This window comes from Hemicordylus capensis, chromosome 9 (genome assembly GCF_027244095.1).
Source record: "Hemicordylus capensis ecotype Gifberg chromosome 9, rHemCap1.1.pri, whole genome shotgun sequence".
Taxonomy (NCBI): Eukaryota; Metazoa; Chordata; class Lepidosauria; order Squamata; family Cordylidae; genus Hemicordylus; species Hemicordylus capensis.
In genome coordinates, this window is record NC_069665.1 from 13,026,731 (window position 1) to 13,049,750 (window position 23,020).

General features: G+C 44.5%; 1 protein-coding gene across 10 annotated transcripts in view; it reads right to left on the minus strand.

The window, feature by feature from the left end:
• The window catches only part of LOC128334349 (cadherin-8), a 374,299-nt gene that overhangs the window by 112,301 nt on the left and 238,978 nt on the right, over nt 1-23,020 (minus strand). For all 10 annotated transcript variants that reach the window (XR_008311263.1, XR_008311262.1, XM_053271066.1 and 7 more), the window contains one exon: nt 15,118-15,371. Coding sequence is in view for 8 of the 10 variants with exons in the window: in XM_053271066.1 (XP_053127041.1) it covers nt 15,118-15,371 (254 nt within the window). In the remaining 2 variants the exon portion in view is untranslated. The remainder of the gene's footprint in view (nt 1-15,117; nt 15,372-23,020) is intronic.

Sequence of the window (23,020 nt, forward strand, 5' to 3'; positions counted from 1 at the left end):
AAATGATGGACTGAGACTTAGGACACAGAATTATAGTCCAAGGAGTAATTAGCTGTATGCTCTCAGCATGAAGGTTAGAAGCTGTCATCAAGATCAGTAGGTAGGATATTTTAAACATGACTGCAAATCAAGAGTTAATTAGATGATCCATCATATTTATTGGACAGCTTGTGTTGTATTCCATAGCAACAGCTGATAATTCTGTCGATACATTAAGCAGGGTGTTTTATTTTATTTTTTAACAAGATGAAACTAATGTTCCTAACCCAACAAACACCACATTTGATTAATTAAGTAAACATGTCATCTGCTTATGTCTTAACACAATTCCGTAGACAATCGCTGGTTAACAAATTACCCTTTACCAATAAAGCGCTTTAAAAAACCAACAACACCCAAAGAGATTGACTGCTCTATGGATTGACATTATTGGTTTCTAACAAAACAACTTTGATCTGACAGCTAAGCAGAGCTTGCAAATGAGAATGTGCAGGTACATTATGCAGCCTTAGCATCGAAGCCAGCTTGACTAACAAGAAAGAGAGGCAGTAAATTGTTCCAACAGTGCATTAAACAAAATGGTGATTTAGGACTCTGTGCAAGATCTCCAGGAAAGCTTTTATGACGGTCCATTTTCATATAGCTGTTTTATTAATGCATTACTTGTAAAAGAAACCAAACTGGAAAATTAAGCCTTCCAATTTCTTTCGGGTCATGCACAATGAGAGAGAGAGAGAGAGGCAGAGATTGGAAAGTACTGATATGGTACACCAGTCACAGCTTTGAGGGGTTTCACTAAATCCTGGTGGTGAATTTATACAAGATACTATAATGACTATTCTGCCAGGGTATGGCAGCTCATAACATCAGGCCACAACTGTTTTGCATCTGTTCAGCATTCTGCCTCAACATGCAGAGATGAATTTGTAGAAAGCAGCACACTGAGTGAGATATCTTATGCCATATTTAGGCCAGAGAATAAAAGGGAACAGAATGTGGGCTGAATGATTCTGAGGTCATTCACACAATCAGAAATGGTGTTCTACCCGGGTTTGGGAGCTATGTGTGCTCCCAATTTTCAGTTGTATGGAAGCAGGGAGGAGAAAGACCTGGGTAGAGGTGACTGTGTGGAAGCAAAGGAGGAGGAGGACCTGGGTAGAGGTGACTGTATGGAAGCAAAGGAGGAGGACCTGGGTAGAGGTGACTGTGTGGAAGCAAGGGAGGAGGAGGTCCTGGGTAGCTTTCCCTCCTACCTTGCTTCCACGCAGTCAGGTTTTACCTACCCAGGTTTTCTACCCATGTTTTCCTCCTACCTTGCTTTCACACAACCAAAAATTGGGAGCAGACAGAGCTCCCCAACCCAGGTAGAACACAGGTTTGGATTGTGTGAATGGCCTCACTCTCTGATTGCTGGCCCAGTTAAGCAAGAAGGTGAGTGTGTACACATGTTCCCCTTCTGGTCCACTCTCCCACCACTGCATAAGCATGTCCAAATTGCCTTCCTCCCCCGGCCATTTAAAAGTCACAATGAAGGATGATTTGGATGTTCTGTCCCTCACATGCATGTGGAGTGATGGATTAGCATGCTGCGTCATGGACGGGGCTGGAGGGAGAGATGTGTGCACACATGCACCTCAGTATGTGATAGGGCAGGCCAGTTGGGTGGCACCATTTGACGGGCTCATTAAGAATTGCCTTGCTGAATCAGAAAAGGCCTAGCTAGTCCAACACTATTTACAACAGCAGCTAGTCGGATGTTTCTAGACGTTCACAAGCAAGGCATGAAGGTGTGGTTTATTCCTACCATGTGGTCTTCAGAGGTATACTGCCTCTGGACACAGAAGTTCTGCTCAGCTTAGAGAAGGAGAGCTGGCCTTGTGGTAGCAAGCATGCTTTGCTAAGCAGGATCTGCACTGGTTTGTGTTTGAATGGGATGTGTGAGCATTCTAAGATATTTCCCTTAGGGGATGGGGCCGCTCTGGGAAGAGCATCTGCATGCTTGCATGCAGAAGGTTCCAAGTTCCCTCTCGGGCAACTCCAAGATAGGGCTGGGAGAGACTCCTGCCTGTGTCTTTGGAGAAGCCACTGCTAGTCTGGGTAGACAATACTGTTATATGGACCAATAGTCGGACTCAGTAGAAGGCAGCTTCCTATGTTCATATCATGGCGAATAGCCATGACAGATCAGCTATGAGAGTTCACCTAGTCCTTTTAAAACGCCATCGGCAGTTACACTCACCACATCTTGTGCTATTGAATTCCATAAGTGCATCATATGTTGTGTGAAGACCTCCTTTAGTGAGGCCTGAACCTTCTGCCAGTCAGCCTTATTCAGTGACTCCAAATTATTGTATTTATGAGAAGAAAACATTTCCCTCTGTCCACGCCCCAAATATTACATGGTTTCTACATGTCATGTGTCAATTTCTGTATGTCATAGTAATCTGCTAGCTTTATGCAATGGAAAAACAAAGCCCTCTTGTTATCAGTCAAAAAGGGAAATTAAAAAGGACAGGCCCAATTAAATGAGCTATAAAGACATAGTTGTTTCAACAAGCTTTTTGTCGCTAACGTGCCTTTTGGCACTCCATTGCAGCTCCTATATAGTTTCTGCATCTGTTTTTCTTTTTAAGTTGTTTTATTCATTTTGAATGCATGCTCATTTCAGTCTTGATTCCCTGCCTTGAGAATATTTGTTCATGAAAGGCACACTCTCAATCTTTTAATAAGTTAGAGAATTAGCTGTTCTCATTTGTTTCAGAAAGTCTCATGTTGCGTGTTCAGGACACTTTCCTGGTGTCACAAAACTAGGAATTTCTGTAGGTCACCAAACGGACCTGACTGCCAAACCAGAAGATATTGAGAGATCATTCCTGCAATGGTGACCACCAGAAATCAGGAGACAACACTGGAAATTCCCACCCCTGCCAAGGGTGGACATGGAAGCTCCCAGCACCCAATCCCCAAAAAACCCTCTGGGATGATGAGGAAATTGCCATTCTGGTGAAGCTTTATTTGGGGAATATCATGCCGAGTGTTATTTTCTGGGGCCTGGAGGGCCCTCACTGCCACCGTTGCTGCCATCTAGCCCCTGGTGCAGAGACACTTTTCTCTCTCTCTCTCTCCCCTTATTTAGAATATTTATGCCCCGCCCCTCCAGTACACTACTGCTTGAGGTGGCTCACAACAAGGGAAAGAGGGCCCTATTGAGGTGGGCCAAGGCAGGAGTGGCCAAAAACATTTTACTGCTTGAGGTAAAGTGTAATATGATCCTCTCTCCCACCCGCAGGTGAATTGCTAATGGCACAGTGGGAAAATGACTTGACTAGAAAGCCAGAAGTTGCCGATTCAAATCCCCGCTGGTATGTTTCCCAGACTATGGGAAACACCTACCGTATTTTACAGACTATAAGATGCTACGGACTATATGACGCACCTTAAATTTAATCCAGTTTTTGAGAGTTTTCCTTCTCTGAGCTTTCCTTCTGAGTTTTCCTTCTCTGAGCTTTCCTTCTCCTCTCGCCTCCATCTCCCCTCGCCTCTATCTCCCCTCAAAGCCCTTCCACCACGCCCCACTCTGTCCTCTTGCTTTCATTCTCTTGCAGGGTGAGCAGCAGCCTCCCTCACTGTTGGTGCCAGCCGCTGGTTGTTGTTCATCACGGCCGCCGGCGGGCAGCAGCCTCCCTCACTGCAGAAGCATCGGAGCGGCAACCGGAGGGAGCCTGGGGAAGGGGGCAGCGGGCGGGCTGACTAGGACGCTCCCCGCAGGCCCCAGCGAGAGAGGAAGGGAGGTGGGAAGCAAATCCTCCCTGCTTGCCCTTCCTCCTCCTCCTCCTCCCCACCTCTCTTTCCTGACAAGCCCAACTTCCAACTTCTCCCCGGAGTACAAGACGCACCTGAATTTGGGCGGTTGTTTTTCAAGGAAAAAAGTGCGTCTTATACTCTGTAAAATACGGTATATCGGGCAGCAGCAATATATGGTAAGATGCTGAAAAGGCATCATCTCATACTTAGTGGGAGGAGACAATGGTAAACCCCTCCTGTATTCTACCAAAGACAACCACAGGACTCTGTGGTCACCAGGAGTCGACACTGAATCTTTAGGTTTACCTAGTATACACATATCAGTAAAGAAAAAATGAAATTACAAAATATCTGCTGTAACTTGAAAAACACTTGTTCTTTAAAAAAAAAGAGGATACTTAAAAAAATTAAATTTAAAGAAGTCATTTAATTGGAGATTGCTTTGTAAATAAAGTGAATCAAGATTTGTTCAATGCACAGTTCTGAATGTATCTGTTATTCACCCATAAAAGGTTGAGATATTGAAGTATGCATATTAAAAATGCACAGAGGGTGTGAAATACTTTCACTTTTAAGAAAAACAGAATGTGAACCTTGATTCATATGTGCAAGCCAAAGTCATAGTCCGTATTGATTTTATTTAGCTAAGTAAATAAATGCCTCCCTTGATGGAATTCTATTTACAATCTTTGTAGCTATAAAAACTGGGGATTTGTGAGGGCCTTTGTATTGACTTTCAACCTATTCACAGTAGCAAAATGCATTAAAAAGTATAACAATTTCTCAAGACAAATGAAACCGGTTTACAAGTTTGCAAAGAGGAAAAGCCCCCTCCTGGCTCTAAATTAATATATATCATGCACAATGTGTTATATATTTATCTTCCATAATCGTATAGAGTTGGGGGAACTAATAGCATGTTTGCAGCTACCTTGTCTTGATAATGATATTATAGCTCTTTTTAATGGGGACACACTGTCAAACATGTAAGCAATACATAAAATGTACATTTCTATAAAGATGGGGGGGGGAGAATATCTGGGTAAATAATAACTTTTGAAATTGCCTTAGTAACACCACAGGTTATTGGGACTTGGCTGTTAGCTTTTGAGACTGAGTGCTAGAGGAAATAGGTAGTGTGATCATACATTTCTTTAGCTGAAGATTCCAGGGTGGATTCAGATGCAATTTCCAGCAGTGTTATTTCTCTGGCTCTCTGCTTGCTTCCATGAAACGCCTCCTATTTTGTACCAATCTATTTTGTACCCACACCTATTTTCCCCCAATGTAAATGAAGGCATACAACAACGTTTGGCATTAAGAACCCCTCCTTTTGCTGTTCCCTGCAGAGATGTGAATGACAATATTGATGCCATAAATCACCGTATCTCAGTATTGCCAACTAGAGAGGGCATGTTACTAGGTGACGGAGATAAACAACTGCACCTCAGGAAGGCATAAAATATTGTACCTCAAATTTTAGGGCTTGCTGTGAATTAAGAAAATGATTTGCTTTTGCCAAGGATGAAATATTCTTGGTAGATATGCTTTTTTTGAGGGGAGGGGGGTATTGGTTTGTCTCACACAAAAGAGGAGGTTTTCTCTTATACAATGGCACACACAGCCTGATGATTTCAGCATTTAGATGATGATGATTATCTGATATCTTGCCCAAAACCTATGTTTCTGGGCAGCTATAGATTGGCCAACAAAAACAAAACAAAAAGCAGTACCAAGCTCTAGGGATGTGGGAACAGGTTCGACGTTCGATAAGTTCGACGTCGAACCTGTTCGGTTTGGTGATCCGGGGTTGAACCTAAGCATTCCCTGTTTGGTCTGACCCTGGACCGAACACCCCCTCCCCCGACTGGTTCAGCCAGTTTTCGGCCTTCCCTGCTCAGTGCGGTGGCCATTTTGGAGGGATGTGAGCAGGGAAGGCTGAAAACCAGCCACGGGCATAAAGAAAGCCAGTGGGGGGAGGGGGAACCTCCATGGACCACCCCCCCACCACCTCTAGAAACTTCCCTGAAGGGAGTAAGGTTAAAAAAATAATAAGAGAATCATCAGCAGGGGTGTAGCTATAATTGAGCGGATGGGTTAAAAGAACCCAGGGCCCCCTGCTCCACCCCTCCCCATTTTCTTCATTATCATTGTGGAGAAGAGCTTTTGGTAGCAAGCATGACTTTTGGTAGCAAGCATGACTTTTCCCTTTAGCAAAGCAGGGTCTGCCCTGGTTGCATATGGATGGGAGACGTGATGTGTGAGCACTGCAAGATATTCCCCTTAGGTGATGGAGCCACCAAGAAGAGGGATGAACACAGGCCCCCTCTCCCCTAGCTACACCCCTGAGAATCAGTCATTAGTAGCAACCAAGTCTTTCTGCCTTCGTTAGCAATATGTACAGGGCTTGGTGTTGCACTGAACTGGCACACAATGCCCTGTTGACCCAAAAGCCTCATTTGCTGCATATGGACCAAGCCTTCTGGCTTGATTTATTGTAAAAAATGACATGTCTTCCCAGGTTTGCTTTGGCATATACTGTAAGCAAACTGGATGCTCCTTTGGATGCTTCTTCCCCTTCAGATTTGTCTAGCCCCCTCTTTACCGGTCTTTAAATCCTTACTGAAGACCTTTCTTTTCCGCCAGGCATTTGCCCTGTGGTTTACTTTTCTTTTCTATTATCTACTTTAGTTTGCAATTTGAAATGCAATTGTAATTTTAATGTTACCTTATTTACATGTCATTGTACACTGCCTTTGGAGTGGGCGTTATATTAAATGCTTCTAATAAATAATAAATTAATTAAATAAATACTACTACGGATAAATAATGAAGCCCAATTTAGACATTATGCTGTATGTATGTACAAATATCTGTACACTCATACATGTGTTGGTGTGAAGGACTGTCCATGCTTATTTATTTATTCATTTATTCATTTTTAGCCCTGCCAAAAATGGCTCAGGGCGGTTTACACAGAGAAATAACAAATAAATAAGATGGATGCTGGCATTTTAAAAGTGAACTTGGATACAGATCCTTCAAATGCAGGGTTCAGATAGGAAATTGATTGCTGTACCTGCGTTCAGCATAACATATGAATTACTCTACCTGTGTACAGATATGTATCTGTGTACCCTGTACACTCGCCGTACAAGTGTTGAACATAACGTATGAATGGGCCTTGAGTTGACACAAACACCAGGTTGTGTCTCAAGGAGAGACTTCTGACAATTTTCAAGGGAAACCAAACCAGTTTCTGTAAGAGAAGCAAAAGTTATCAGGGTCTTTCCCCACATCCATACCAGATACAAGTTGATTCTGCTTGTTCTCTTTGGCCTGCAAGAAGTCTCTATATGTGGAAGTAAGAAGAAACAGCAGACAGGTTGGCTTATCAGGGAGCACTTCATACACGATTCTGGTTTTCCATTGCCCGTTAGAGTGTAACCCGATTTATGTCTGAGGAAAACCACCCCACCACAAACACACACCAAGTCATGGTTGGTTCTGGGGCATTTGGGTTGTGCACTCCTAGCTTAGAGCCTCTGACTGTGTTTTCATATTGGGAGAGTGTTCCTCTATTTGACTCCCCTGAACCCGTATCTGCCTTCATCTTCTTCCTGCTGTCCATTACTTTCTTGATTCTACTTCACCAGTTCCCTGATCTAGTTATGTCACCCACAGACATTGACCCATTGGTGCATCTGGGTTATTGCAGAGTCTGGACCTCATGGCCTTATGGGGCCCTGGTATATAGCTTTCAGGAAGCAGAAGCAGAAGAACAGGTTGCTTACCTGTAAGCATAGTTCTTTGAGTGGACTTCTGTGCATTCACACTTGGGTATGCACCTGCGCAGAGCCACAAACTCGGAACGTTCCAAAGCTTGTCTTTCAAAGGGAAAAGAGAGGGGGGAAATCCCCCTATAGACTAACTACCCTCTTTACCTCAGTCTAGAAAACCGCCAAAGCCAGCCAAGGAATTTTGTATGTTTTTTAGGCTGCTGCAGGAAGGTAAGGAGGGAAGTATGAATGCACAGAAGACCACGTGAAGAACTATGGTTACAGGTAAGCAACCTGTTCTTCTTCTTCATGGCCTCTGTGCATCACACTTGGGATAGTAGCTAGCTAGGCTTACCTGGTTGGAGGAAGCAGCCTTAATTGCAGACTGTACAAAGAACCTCAGAGAAAGTTGGATTTGACATGTTGTTCCCCCACAGAACAAGCAGAGGAAAATTTCTGTGGACCTGCTCAAGCAGCGGTCGACAAAAGACTGAGGTAAGGAGGGTAGTCAGCCGATAGGGGGGTGGTTTTTCCATTCTTTTCCCGCTGAATGATATAAATTGTGCTACGCTCTAACAGGCAATGGAAAACCCAGATCATGTGTGAAGTGCTCCCTGATCGCTCGCAGGGACTTCAGGGTAAATTTGGCCGATATATGAACACACACCCTCAATTCCAGGGGAGAAGTGAGCTAAAGGCCCCATCTGGAAATGCTCCTGGAGCTTTCTCACACATAGCTTCCAGCTCTCGGAGAAAATGTTGAGTAAAACCACTTCGAATTACACTCACAGCATGAGGGAAGCAGCCCCTCCCCTCTGCTCTCGGCTTTTGTTTTCTTGCAGGTTCACATTGCATGCCTCTGTGTTTTCCTTCTAGCCAATGGGGAGGGGGAGGGGTAGGGGTAGGGAGAGACAGTGCTCCTTGGGTAGGGACACAATGTTGCCTTCAAAACCTTGTGTCCTAGACTGGGAGCATTTGTACACACTAACACATTTCTTCCCTTTCCCCCCAACACATGCATGTTGTTATAACCAGTGAAAACCTTAAGCAAGGAGACTAATATTGTTCAAAAAAGTCAACTTGAGCAAACACAGAGGCAGAGGTGCTCCTAGGTAATGTTGCAAGCTGGACCTAAAGGCCTTTGGAGGGCCTCCCTCCCCTGCAAACTGAGCATCATCATGCTCCACTGGGCGACCACACCGCCCAGGACAGACTAGAGAGGATTTGGAGGGCTCCAGGGGCTGTGAAGGCCCTGGACTTTGGCCCCAAAGTCCAGGGGTAAGAGCGCCTCTGCACAGAGGTTTTATTTTTGTAACTACAATACGATACGATACGATAAATCTTTATTGTCATTGTCCTGTACAGAACAACGAGATTGAAAGAATCTACAGCAACCTCTACAGTACCTAACAAGAAATAACTAAATATATCCCAATATAACCCCCCCCCCCATATACCCATTGCTCTAAAAAAAACTCTCCTGACGACTATAAATAACCCGACCGAAAAAACCCTGTCTCCTAGTTGAGGAGCTCGAGGAGCTCTCAGCCACAGCGTCTAAACGCGCTGCCATCTTGGAACAGAATCTAGAACTTAAAGCAAGCCTGCTCAACTTAGCCCCCACCCACCCCCGGTTTTGGACTACAACTCCCATAATCCTTAGCCACAATAGTCAGGGATTATAGGACTTGCAGGTCAACATCTGTAGGAGGACTGAGGTTGAGAAGCCCTGATTTAAAGTGTTTGCTTCCTGCAGGTAGGCAAGCCAGCTCAATTTGCATTCCTAAAGAGCTGTATCTGCATTCCTAAAGAGTGTTTCCTTCTTTTCATGTTAATGATTCTACATCAGTGCCTCTCCCTATTTGCTCTGGAGTTTTCAGAAAAACCTGCTTAAAACCAGCATTTTAAAAACTGGGAAATACATCGAGACAAGCTAGAAATCAGAAGAGAAAGCCCAATTTGTGTGGGGGGTGCTTCCAGAGATCGCGAATGGACTTTGGGCCAAGTCTGGCTAGTGTGTGAACACACACTCTCTCTTCCAGAAGAGATTCGGGGTAACAGCCCTGTCTGTAAAGCCTCCTAGTATGCTTTCTTAAAGGGCCCATGAAATTGATTGCCAGGAAATCTAGGACCAACAAACGGAAATACTTTTTCACACAATGCATAATCAACTTGTAGAATTCTCTGCCACAAGATGTGGTGACAGCGAACAACCTGGATGGCTTTAAGAGGGGGTTGGATAACTTCATGGAGGTATGGTCTATCAATGGCTACTAGTCAGAGGGCTATAGGCCACCTACAGGCTCAAGGGCAGGATTCTTCTGAGTACTAGTTGCAGGGGAGTAACAACAGGAGAGAGGGCATGCCCTCAGCTCCTGCCTGTGGCTTCCAGCAGCATCTGGTGGGCCACTGTGCAAAACAGGATGCTGGACTAGATGGGCCTTGGGCCTGATCCAGCAGGGCTGTTCATATGTTCTTATGGCCAATGTGCCAGCTTCTATGACCCACCAGAACACTATGGGAAAGGGAGAGGAGATTCCTTCCTGGCAGCACTGCTGCCCCCCCACCCATGAAGGAAGACAGGGGTGTAGCTTGGGAAGAGGGGACCTGTGTTTACCCCTCTCCCCGGCGACCCCTTGACGTGAGGGAGATAATGAAGAAAATAGGGAGGAGTGGAGCTATGGGGCTCTCAGTAGTTGGGGGGTCTGGGTTCTTTGAACCAATTTGCTCAATTATAGTCACACCCCTGAAGGAAGAGCTGATGGGGGATAGGACTTTGGCACAAAAGTTTGGTCTTAATGGCATCACTGTATTGACCCGATAAGAATATTTTCTATTGCTAGTAAGAAATGTCTGGGCCATCGTTTACCCCTCTTGTGATATAAGCACTTAAGATTTCTTATTATCTGATCAGCCATCAGTATTGCCTAATCCTAGCACACAGATGGCAGCTTCAAAGAAAATAGTGAAGGGCTGTACTCATGAGGCAGAGAAAGGCTTAACATTTTCCAATGCAATTAAAAAACGAGGAAGCGCCTAAGGCCGGTGAATTTTAGAACTCCCCTCCTTTCCTCCTACTTTCTAATCAACAGAATGTTTATTATGCGAATAAAAACAAGCAAGTTTCCTGTGGTGCCTTAAAGACTGATACGGTCCTTTTGGCATAAGCCTTTATGTGGCATAGTCCACTTGGTCTGGTGCATGAAATGGTCAGCAAAGGAGGTGGGTGCATATGTTGTGAATACAAAGGAGAAAGAAATGTGTGTGTGTGTGTGTGTGTGTGTGTGTGGAGTGTATCTAATGAGGGGTGCCCCCAAAGCCCAAAGAAGGCAAGAGACAATCATAGGGCATCACAGAACTATGAAGAGCTCAAATAACAACACCAAATATTTATATACTGCTTTTCAACATAAGTTTCCAAAGTGGATAACACAGAGAATGAATGAATCAATGAATGAATGAATGAATGAATGAATGAATGAATGAATGAACTAGATGGCTCCCTGTCCCCGAAGGCAGGGGCAGATTAAGATTTTTGCCACTCACAGGTGACCAGAGTTTAGCCGCCCCAGCAAGGGTTCCCTTTTAAAAGTAAAGCGCTTGGGGGAGTGGCATTAAATCTACTTTTAAAACATTTTTAGCTAATTTCGGGCCTCACGTGCGTGTGCGCAGAGGCCTAAAATGGGCTGGAAACAGTCCGACCTGTCATTTGGGAGGCATGTGGGCCCATGGGAGGAGCTCTCGTGGCTGTCTCCACCACCATCCCACCCAGACGCACACGCGAAGACGGCCCAATGGCGCATCGTGATTTTGGAGGCAGGCGGGCCCGCTAGGAGCTCTCACCACCTTCACACAGTGGTGGTTTAAAAGGTTTTCAAAGTAGATCTAACTTTCCCCTGCCCTGCAAGTGCAAGTGGCGGATTAACACATAGGCAAATTTGCCACTCCTCAAAACTTGCGTCCGTAGGCAAGTGCCTACTTTGCCTATGCGTTAATCCGCCACTGTCCGAAGGGCTCACAATCTTAAAAGAAACATAAGATAGCCACCAGCAACAGTTGCTAGAGGTACTGTGCTGGGGGTGGATAGTGCCAGTTACTCCCCCAACCCGACACACACACACTAAATAGCATCACCCCATTAAAAAGGTGCCTCTTTGCCCAGGTAAGGTAAATTGTGCCATGGAGTCAGTATCAACTCCTGGGGACCACAGAGCCCTGTGGTTGTCTTTGGTAGAATACAGGAGGGGCTGACCATTGCCTCCTCCCGCACAGTGTGAGATGATGCTTTTCAGCACCTTCTTGCTTGATATAGGTGTTTCCCATAGTCTGGGAAACATACCAGCAGGGATTCAAATCGGCAACCTCTGGCTTGCTAATCAAGTCATTTCCCACTGTGCAATTAGGTGGCTCTTTTGGCCCAGGTAGCAGGGGTTAAGTACAAGAACCAATCAAATGCATACAAGATTCAGTCAGAATGGGTGTGACTGGCTCTGATTAGAGGCCACTGGTGATGTAAAATTAATAGTGTAGATGAATACCAAATATGAGGAAATTGCTTTCTATAATGAACTTGTTTCTTCCAGTCTTTATTCAACCTACTTCTTCTCTATAATTTGAAAATCTCTCCAAATGAACTCTCATTGATTTGGGATGTGGCATTGTAAACATTCCAATGTTGGAGATGAGAAAAGATATCCCTCTGTCCATCAATTGGTCAAATTGTACAGAAGATTGTGCATTGATATATCACTGTTCAACCAAGAAAAAGTTCGCAAAGGTGTGTACATAGTAACACAAATGTGAAATTGATTTCCTGTCCCCAAAGGGCCTCACGCACCAGCAACCATCACTGGGAGGGGTGCTGGGCTGAGCTGAATAGGAGCTGGATATAAAAGGCACTTGAAAAAGTGCTTCTGTGCCCAGCTAGAAAGGGTAGTTAATGCCCTCTCCCTAAAGGGCTCTAAAAAGAAACCCAGAGAGAACCAGCTAACAGCCACAAGCGGAACAAAATGCTTGTTTGAACAGAGACAGCTACTCTCCCTCTGATGAATACAGGAGTCAGACTTGCAGAAGTGATTCTTTGTCCAGTTAGCTGGGTTTATTATTAGCGGAGGGAGAGAGAGACGATGTACCACTACAAACCACAGAGCTCTCTGACCCTGTTCTGCCTCCCCCTTGCCACCCACTAAGGAAAGAAAGAAAGGAGGGCACAGACACAGAAAACAAAGAGAGAAAGGTCCCACCAGCAGCAACATGTTAGGGACATAGGGACAGAGCAAGTGGGGATGTGCAAAAAATTTCGGGCACAGATCGATCTGTGTTCGAAACGAGCAATTTTGGGTGATTCGGGGCTGAAATGAATCACCCCCGATGCCCCCCAATATTTTTCAGGGCCAAGCCGAATCACCCGAATTTTGGGGCCAAAAAATTCGGGTGATTCGGCTCACGACCAATTTTTTGGGAATTTTTGAAGTTTTAGTGACTTTGGGGCGGTTCTGGGGCATAGCATGGGATCTGGGCAAAAAGAGTGGGGTGGGGTGGTAGTGCCTAATGGGTGCAGGCTACCACCCCAATTTCAGGGGGATTGGGCAAAGGGCTGATTTTTGTGGAATTTCTGAAGTTTTCATGTCTTTGGGGCAGATTGGGGCAGAAAGTGGGGACCGGGGCAGAAGAGTGGGGTGGGGTGGTAGTGACCAATGGGTGGAGGCTACCATCCCAATTTCAGGGGGATTGGGCAAAGGGCTGATTTTTGTGGAATTTCTGAAGTTTTTGTGTCTTTGGGGCAGATTGGGGCAGAAAGTGGGGCCCGGGGCAGAAGAGTGGGGTGTGGTGGTAGTGCCCAATGGGTGGATGCTACCACCCCAATTTCAGGGGGATTGGACAAAGGGCTGATTTTTTGGGAATTTTTGAAGTTTTAGTGACTTTGGGGCAGATTGGGGGAAGAAAGTGGATCTGCCCCAAAAGAGTGGGGTGGGCTGGTAGATAGTGCCTAATGGTTGGAGGCTATCACCCACCCCCAATTTCAGAGTGATTGGGCAGAGGGCTGAATTTTGGTGAATTTCTGAGGTTTTTCTTCATAAGGTGCAGTGTGCTAGATTGATCCATTCATCATATTCTTAGTAAATGAGAGTGTGAAAAAGTGAAAGTGGGGTCATGAGAGTTGTTTAATTGAAAAAAAATCTCATTTGCTATCATAGAATGAGAATTCACACCTCAGAAAATAAGGGAATAACATCCCTTCAGAAAAACTTCTGAGGGGACGGGTGAAATTGGGTTTCCAGATTCCTACCCGTTCCCAAAGAGTGTTCCCAGATGAGGCTGTGAAGCCATGACCCCTGTGTCAGACATCATATGCAAGGGGGTGCCAGGCACAGCCCCTGACTGGTGGCAGCCTGGGTTCTTTGAACCTGCCCAACGGTGGCTCCGATCTTGAATCTCAGTGCACCTTGGTGGTTTCCTAATTCTTTCATCCTTTCCAGAGCAGGTGGTGACAGGGAAGAGGAGTAGCAGAAGCAGGACCAGGGCTCTCTGAGCATTGGTGGTGGGCTCCTTCTTGGGGCACAAGCCTCAACAAGTATCCAGCAATAACACAAGAACATAGGAAGCTGCCTTATACCGCGTGAAAGCATTGGTCCATCTAGCACAGTACCATCTACACCAGGGGTTCTCAACATTGGGTCTCCAGATGTTATTGGACTTCAACTCCCATAATGCCCTGCCCCAGTGGCCTTTGGTTGGGGATTATGGGAGTTGAAGTCCAATAACATCTGGGGACCCAACATTGAGAATCCCTGGTCTACACCGACTAGCAGCAGCTCTCCAAGGTTTCAGGCAGGAGTCTCTCCAAGCCCTACCTGGAGATGCCAGACACTGAATTTGGGAAGTTCTGCATGCATGCAAATGCTCAACCACTATGGCCTGATCCCTGGTTTCAGTAGTGATGCCTTGACACTGGCCCCGAATGGAAGAAATAATTTGGAGATCTTGTTCTTTTTCTCTTCTTGACTACTCTTATCTTTGCTCTATATCTGGGCTTATTATTTGGGGGAACAACGATTCCCAGAATAGGAGAAACTCCTATATTGGGCAGCAGCGATATAGGAAGGTGCTGAAAGGCATCATCTCATACTGCATGGGAGATGGCAATGGTAAACCGCTCTTGTATTCTACCAAGAAAACCACAGGGCTCTGTGGTTGCCAGGAGTTGACACTGACTGGACGGCATGACCTTTCCTTTCCATGTGTTAAATAATGCCCTGTGACTTAAACTGTTACCTGCTCACACTCCCCCTGGCCTAGAGACTCAGAACAGGTGAATGAGCAGGTAAGCGGTGGCAGGGAGGTGAAGGAGTGGCAACCTGCTCTTGCTTCCTCACGTGTTCCTGGGGTAATAATGGTGATTTTGCCAGACCGGTGGGGGCGTGGGGTAGTGCAGAGGGCACCTTGGCCTCCCCCATATGCCACTGCTTGCAAGGTGCTGACACTGGGGAAGCGCTTTGAAAGCAACCATGCAGGAATAACTTTAAAGCGGTACCTTATAGAGCTGGAAGATCCATCAGGGTCATGGGCAGCCACTTGACCAATCACAGAGTTAATAGCAGCATTTTCATGCACTTCCAGCAGGTAAGTTGGCGACTGAAAGACTGGTGGTTCGTCAGCATCTTCTACAACAATCTTTATGGTGGCTGTATCCTTGAAGGGCCCCACGCCGATGAAACGTGGATCTATATGGACATTAGTTGCCTCCACCTTCAGAGTATAAGATCTCTTGGTCTCAAAATCTAGGGGCTGTTAAGATGGACAAAGATAAATGCCTTTTGCTAATGACCACAGCAGCAAGAACAAGCAAATTCAATGCCGACAGATGGGAGTGCTATGTTTTAAAAGCCTAATCACTGAGGTTTAATGCAATCACTTTTCAATTCCTTTTGTCCAGCCTATAAATTTTCTTGCCATTTATTGATCCCTGTTTATTGGGCAAGCTTCAATGAAACCCCCTTATATTGGGGTTCCTTTCTTTAAATTAGGAACACACACACATTCTCCCATTGAGAAAGCTGTCACTATTCTGCTTCAGCCATGGAACACATTTTTACTGCTAATGACCTGTCTTGCATACTAATCACGCACCTAATCAGTATTCTGTTAGCTGGAGATAAGGAGCAACAACAACAATATGTTCAGGCATCATGTGGAGTAAATATTTTACTATTTGCAGAAGTGAAAATATATATATTAAAAATGGAAAATGTTCTTTAGGAAGGAGAGGCAGTATTCTAAACAATTCAGATTAAATCATACAAGAAAAAACTATTACCGAGAAAGGACTATTACCATACATCAGATTCCTCAGGGCTTATGAAAATAACGATCAGTATCTCTGATCAGTATCCAGAAATTTTTTACATGTAGCTTTATTTTTTTGCTATAAAGCAACATGAGGGATACAAGCATTCTCATATTCTAACGCATCATACCTGCTTGAGTTAAATTGGACTACTATGCAACTGTAAAACTAGCATTGTCTATAAAATACATTTGATGATGTTTCTGGGTTTAATCTTTCACACATGACAGAAATAGCACATGAGAGGCTCAGAAGTACATCTTAGTCTCATGTGAGAAAACACTCCATGCCCCTTTTCACCAATGTAATGGTGACACCATTGCTACTTAATAGCTGAGTATTAGTGATTCTGCACCCAAGCTCTCCTTGACAAAGCCCATTGCAATTAAGCAGGTATTCAGATAACTAGGCAGATAAATGCTGCACGACTTTCCAGCTCTGAAACAGTGAAAATGGCACCAGATTTGGGATGTATGAAACATATCCCTTTCTTTCCATGGATATTTCTGCCCTTTTGCATGTTGGCCTTGCATATTTGGGGGACCTATCAGCAAAACAGAGAGGTGGACCTGTGCCATTCTTGCAACATTGAATAGAATCATTATTGTGATCATTTTATGGTGCACAAGTTGCTTTATTGCAAATTATGCTCCCTGTTCTGAAGCACAGACATGCCTCTAAGCAACACATATATGATCATTTCTTACCACTTTCTATTTATTTATTTATTTATTTATTTATTTATTTATTTATTTATTTATTTATTTATTGTTGTAGTAGTAGTAGTAGTAGCAGCAGCAGCAGCAGCAGCAGCAGCAACAGCTATATCCCAGGATATATGGAAAAGGAAAAAGATACAGACTGATGCATTATTAGGTCAAATTTGGATACCACATGGAAACTTATTTTTGTATCAAGAGCAAAGAGATCCTAGATGGTCATAGCATCTTTATACAGCAGGGTTTCTTAACCTTGGGCCCCCAGATGTGGATTGACTACAACTCCCCATCATCCCCAGCCACAATGGACATAGCAGGGGATGATGGGATTTGTAGTCCATCCACATCTGGGGGCCCAAGGTTAAGAAACCCTGCTATACAGAATGCTTGATTGGTCAAATAAGGCTTGCCCAGGATAACTGGCTAGCAATTTGCAGGGGTAGCTTGCCAATGAGGCTATGACCTATGGGCATTCTGCCCCACCAACCCCTCACTGCCTGGGGTCATCACCACTCCCAGCCTCACCATGCCTTGCTGCTTCCACTCATCACCATTTCCCAGCCAGCTAACACAGCGCCTTGAAGGTTTGTGTCTGTCAACATCTACATGTTAAAATGACAGATGAGACAACAAATAATAATAGAACCATAGAATTTTAGAGCTGGAAGGAACCATGGCTGTCCAGACCCCTGCTCAGCACTGGAAACTGCTACACCGCCAAGGCTGCTCAACTTCGGCCCGCCTGCAGATGTTGGCCTACAACTCCCATAATCCTGGGCTATTGGTCACTGTGGCTGAGGATGATGATGATGATTTTTACATTTATATCCCACTCTTCCTCCAAGGAGCCCAGAGCGGTGTACTACATACTTGAGTTTCTCTTTCACAACAACCTTGTGAAGTAGGTTAGGCTGAGAGAGAAGTGACTGGCCCAGAGTTACCCAGCTAGTTTCATGGCTGAATGGAGATTTGAACCCGGGTCTCCCCGGTCCTAGTCCAGCACTCTAACCACTACACCACGCTGGCTCTCTTATGGGAGTTGTAGTCCAAAAAGAGCTGGGCGGGGGGCAGGTTGAGCAGGCCTGTGAAACACCAGCCTTGACAGATACCTGTCCAGCTTCATTTACTAGCCTCCAGAGATAGAAAACCTGCTACAGCACAAGCCAGACTGTTCCATTGTTGAACAGCAATAACCATTAGATGTTCTTCCTAACATCTAGGCTCCCTTCTAATTTCAGCCCATTGGTTCTAGTCCTGCCCTCAGGAACAACACAGAATAAGTCTACTCCTTCCATATGACAGTCTTTCAATTATTTGAAGATGGCTATCCTGCCTCCCCTTAATCTGCTCTTCTCCAGGCTAAACATATCTAGCTCTTTCAACCATTCTTCATAGGATTTGGTTTCCAGACTCCTTGCTATCTTGCTTGCCTTCCTCTGAAACTCTTCCCGTTGATAAACATCCTTCTTAAAATAATTACCATAGAGTAAATCATCATCGGCAATAACATCATCATCAATCACCAACCTTACCAGCATCCAAGATTCATATCTGCTTCAGCACTGAGATATCTGAGAACATCTACATGTAAAGATTCACAATCTAACCTTCGCAATTATTAAAAATTCAAAAATGCAAATTTGCCAAGCTTTGGAAAGATATGTAAATTTGCATTACAATGTCCCACAGATCAGAAAAAAGAGCAAGCGAAAGAAAGAAAATGACACGGAAGCTTGAATCTGAAATGCAAATATGAAGAATACAAATAAAAATCACAGAACTCTTTCAGGAAGTCTCTGAAAGCTTAAATATATATTCTTACTTTCAAAAATTGTGTTGATTTTTCAAGATATGAATTCAGCTCTAATGGAACTTTGCCTTTTTTTTAAAAGTAAACATGACAAGTGCTTGCTTCTTCGTGGACTCAGAAATTGCTAAGCATTTGTATCTAAGAATAGCATAGTACTAAGCATTTGTACCTAGGTTGCAAATCAGCATATTCACAGTTTGCCAATCACACACATCCTGCATCACTTTAGCTATTTCAAATTCAGCAGGCAAAATGACACCGACCCAAAGCATTTGTCAGTCTTGTTCTCTGAACACCACACTGAAACTCCATTCTACATTTTGTGCAAAAATGTAAGACTTTCTAATAATGTATTTTATATTTATATTTTATATTTTTATTTTGAAATTTAAAAATGCCAAATGCAGAACTGGTATGGGGGAGCTGGCAACAGTATCCATGATGTTTAGAAAGAGGGGACCACTAGGATCCAGGAGATACTGAGCCCCTCTTGGGACTGGATATAAAGTCTCAGTCGGAGGAGGACTCTGGGAAGTGGCAGAAGAGAATTACCAGCATTTCACCAATGGACAAGCCTGTGAATATGTAGAGAGCATAGCCAAGCAAAGCTTGGAAAACCAGTAAAGCAGGATGGGACCTGAAAACCTCACATAAAGAATATCACAAAAGATCAGCAATCAAATATTTCCTATGAAAAATTCCCCAGGCCTACAACTAAAGACCTAGAGCACATAAGAAGTTGGGATAATTCTTCATGCCTGCAAGAAGTAACCACTCAAACGGCACGTTAAATAATATTTACTTTAACCGTTCTCTTCTATTGCCTTAGATCAGCCTATTATCATCATCCATCTTATTTATAATGAATCAAAAGGGATGACCGTTGTGGTTGAGAGAACATGTTTTTACGTTTTAGTTGCAAAATACCAGTGGCATGATCAGCCACACTTGAGCATTATCATTTACTGGTTTGTTTAGATCTGTATCCCAGTTTTCAGTCAGTTCCTGATAAATATATTAAAACTTATTCCAGGACCATCAGCATCTCTGATGGAGGAGGTCTGGCCAGATGATTTGGTCTCTCCTTGGAGGGGAGGAGCCAGATGACTTGGTCTTTATAGCCAGGGCAAGCAGGGGTGTGTGTGGGGGGGAAGTCAGCTCTCTGACTTCTCCCTGTGCTGCAGCAGACCTGTATCTTTGCAAGAGAGATTTAAGGATAATGGAGCTTGGGGATGAAATAAGGCTCAAAGAGCTTTTTTGTTTGCTTGTTTGTTTAGCAAGTAAAAATGTGAGCCCTTTGGGGGCAGGGAACCATCCCCTTCCTATTATTCTGTGTCTTTTCTTTTCTTTGTAAAGCACTTTGAGAACCTTTCTTTTGAAAAATGATATACTACAACAACAACTACTACTACTACTATTATTTTTTACATTTATGTCCTGCTCTTCCTCCAAGGAGCCCAGAGCGGCGTACTACATACTTAAGTTTCTCCTCACAACAACTCTGTGAAGTAGGTTAGGCTGAGAGAGATGTGACTGGCCCAGAGTCAGCCAGCAAGTATCATGGCTGAATGGGGATTTGAACTCAAGTCTCTCCCAGCACTCTAACCACTACACCACGCTGGCTCTAGTACTACTGCTGCTGCTGCTGCTACTATATGACCAACTTGGGCAGACTCTGGTGGGTTGGGGATCGATTCCCTTAAAAATCAGTTAAGGCGCTCCTTAGTGCTCTTCCGATACCCTGCCAATTTTCCTGTGGTGGCAGTAGCAAGTGCCCTTTTGAAGAGTGGGCACCACCGCTGGAAAAGCGGTGGGGCCGCGGATGAGGAGGGAAGGAGCTCCTTACCTGCTTTTTAAGGGAAACACTCCCTGCCCTGCCGAGCTGGTTCGAACGCCGATGCCTGAGCCGGTTCGGCGCTTCACAGATGAGGCGCCGAACCGATTCATGCGCATCCCTAGCTACTACTGCTGTCTGGTGCCCATGTCATTTTTCTCCATCATGTTGAAATATGGCTTTGCAATACACATGTTTGCTTAAACATATATTTCAGTAAATTTTAAATGTTTCCCTTTTCCCTTTATGTGTACAAAGCACTTAGGACTCCTATTACAGATGTAATGGGAGCAAAAGGAATTAGGAGGGCTCTTTTGGTGCTCACTGCAAATCCAGCAATGCAGAAGACCAGAGGGGTATGTGGAAGCAGAGAGAAGAACAGCTGGTGCACAGCAGAGAGACATATTTTTCAAATTGGGGGAAACAGCAGAAGAAACAGCAGTGGCCCAAGATCGAGGCTGCATATAAACATTAACAATAGGTTTTTTTGGAGAGAGTTGAAGGTGGTTTGAAAGAGGGGTTGCAATCATGGTGTGAAAACTCATCTCACGTTCACCTCTGGTAAACAATTCTGGGGTCCAGCTCCAGTTGTGTGTTGTTTCAGAGCCCTGTTTGAAAAATGATGTGAGTAGACACACAGATCTGTCAACGGGGGGATGCATTTGCCCAGGGCCCCATGTGCTGCAGTACAGAAACAGTGGCTTGATACATCACAAGGGGCCCCTACAAACTAATCTCCCCCCATGGCCCTGTAAAAGCTAGAGGCAGCCCAATACCCCATTGGAAGCCAAGGTTTCTTCTCGTACCACTTTCAACTTTCTTTAAAAGTGTCTCCAGGCATGTCTCTAGCTTCAGGCTCATGAAGGCATCTGAAAGAAAGTGAGGATGCCACAACTTGGCTAAGAAGCAGCTCTCTATGGTGACGTCTATAATGTAGCTTCTTGGGCTCCGAGTACAATGCTTTAGCAAAAGCTAAGTTTGCTTAAAGTAAGGTGAAGTGTGCCGTCAAGTCGGTTTCGACTCCTGGCACCCACAGAACCCTCTGCTGGTCTTGATAGAATATAGGAGGGGTTGACCATTGCCTCCTCCTGCACAGTATGAGATGATGCTTTTCAGCATCTTCCTATATCGCTGCTGCCTGATATAGGTGTTTCCCATCATCTGGGAAACAAACCAGAAGGGATTCGAACCGGAACCTTCAGCTTGTTAGTCAAGCATTTCCCCACTGGGCCAATAGGTGGCTAAACATTGTACATATGAATATCTCTCTCTCTCTCTCTCTCTCTCTCTCTCTCTCTCTCTCTCTCTCTCTCTCTCTCTCAGAAAACAATTTCTAAGAATTGTGCCACTTTAGCTCTAGATAAGGCCTGCTCAACTTAGGCCCCCCAGATGTTTTTGGACTACAACTCCCACAATCCCCAGCCACAGTGGCCAATAGCCAGGGATTATGGGAGTTGTAGGCCAACATCTGCAGGAGGGCCGAAGTTGAGCAGCCCTGCTCTAGATAAAGCCAAACTCTTTTTTATGTGGAAATTTCCCATGCTAAATTGTGAGTCATGGAGACTAGTGTGACAACATTGGGGTGGGGGCTAAGGGGGCAGCACAACCCAATCATCTTCAATATTTTATCTACTCTTATTGACAAGGACCATGTTTTGATTGAAGCACTACAATGTTCTCTGTGCCCATTGCACCCTCATGCAAACCAGGATACAAGGAGGGCTATTTAACCCTCAGTTTGAACAATAGAAGCCCAATTCAGACATTACGCTATACATGTGTACAGGTGTCTGTATACATGTACATTTTGTGTGTGAATGACTCTACATGTGTTCACTTTAAAAAGTGAGCTTCTACAGATAAATGTTCATGTGTTCAACCTAATGTGAGCATAGCCGTACATGGCTGAAGCACTTATCTAGGAACATCGGAAGCTGCCTTCTACCAAGTCAGACCATTCGTCCATCTCGCTCAGTATTGTCAACACAGACTGGCAACGGCTTCTCCTAGCTTGCAGGCAGGAGACTCTCTCAACCCTATCTTGGAGATGCTGCCAGGGAAGGAACTTGGAATATCTGGCACGCACATGTTCTTCCCAGAGTGGCCCCATTTATTGAGGGGAATGTCTTACAGAGCTCACACATGTAGTCTTCCAGTCAAATGCAAAATGCTTGGTAAAGTGGGCAAATCATGCTTGCTACCACAAGACCAGATCTCTTCCTGCAGACATCATTACATGTCTACACAGTACACAGATAGTTTATCAGATCATTTGAACAGGGCTATGGACTCTTAGAATTCTTCAGCAGCTAATTCCCATTTAAAGCCCTGTTCAGATATGTTATTGGGACAAATGTGCAGATATCTGTACACATGTATATGTGTTGGTGTGAATGACTATACCTGCATTCATTTTAAAAGTGCAGCTGGACAAAGGTCCCTCAAAGTCATGATGCACATAGGAAGTGTACTTGTTCAACATGTGTTGAACATAATGTGTGTTCTGTATGTGTGTACACATACGGAACATACGTATCCCTGCTAACTGGGCAAAAAGGCACCTTTTAACATGGTGATTCTCTTTATTTAGCAGGGGGAGAGTAACTGGCCCTATCCATCCCCAGCACAGTATTTCCAGTGACTGTTGCTGGTGTCTGTCTTATGTTTCTTTTTAGATTGTGAGCCCTTTGGGGACAGGGATCCATCTTATCTTATTTATTTATTATT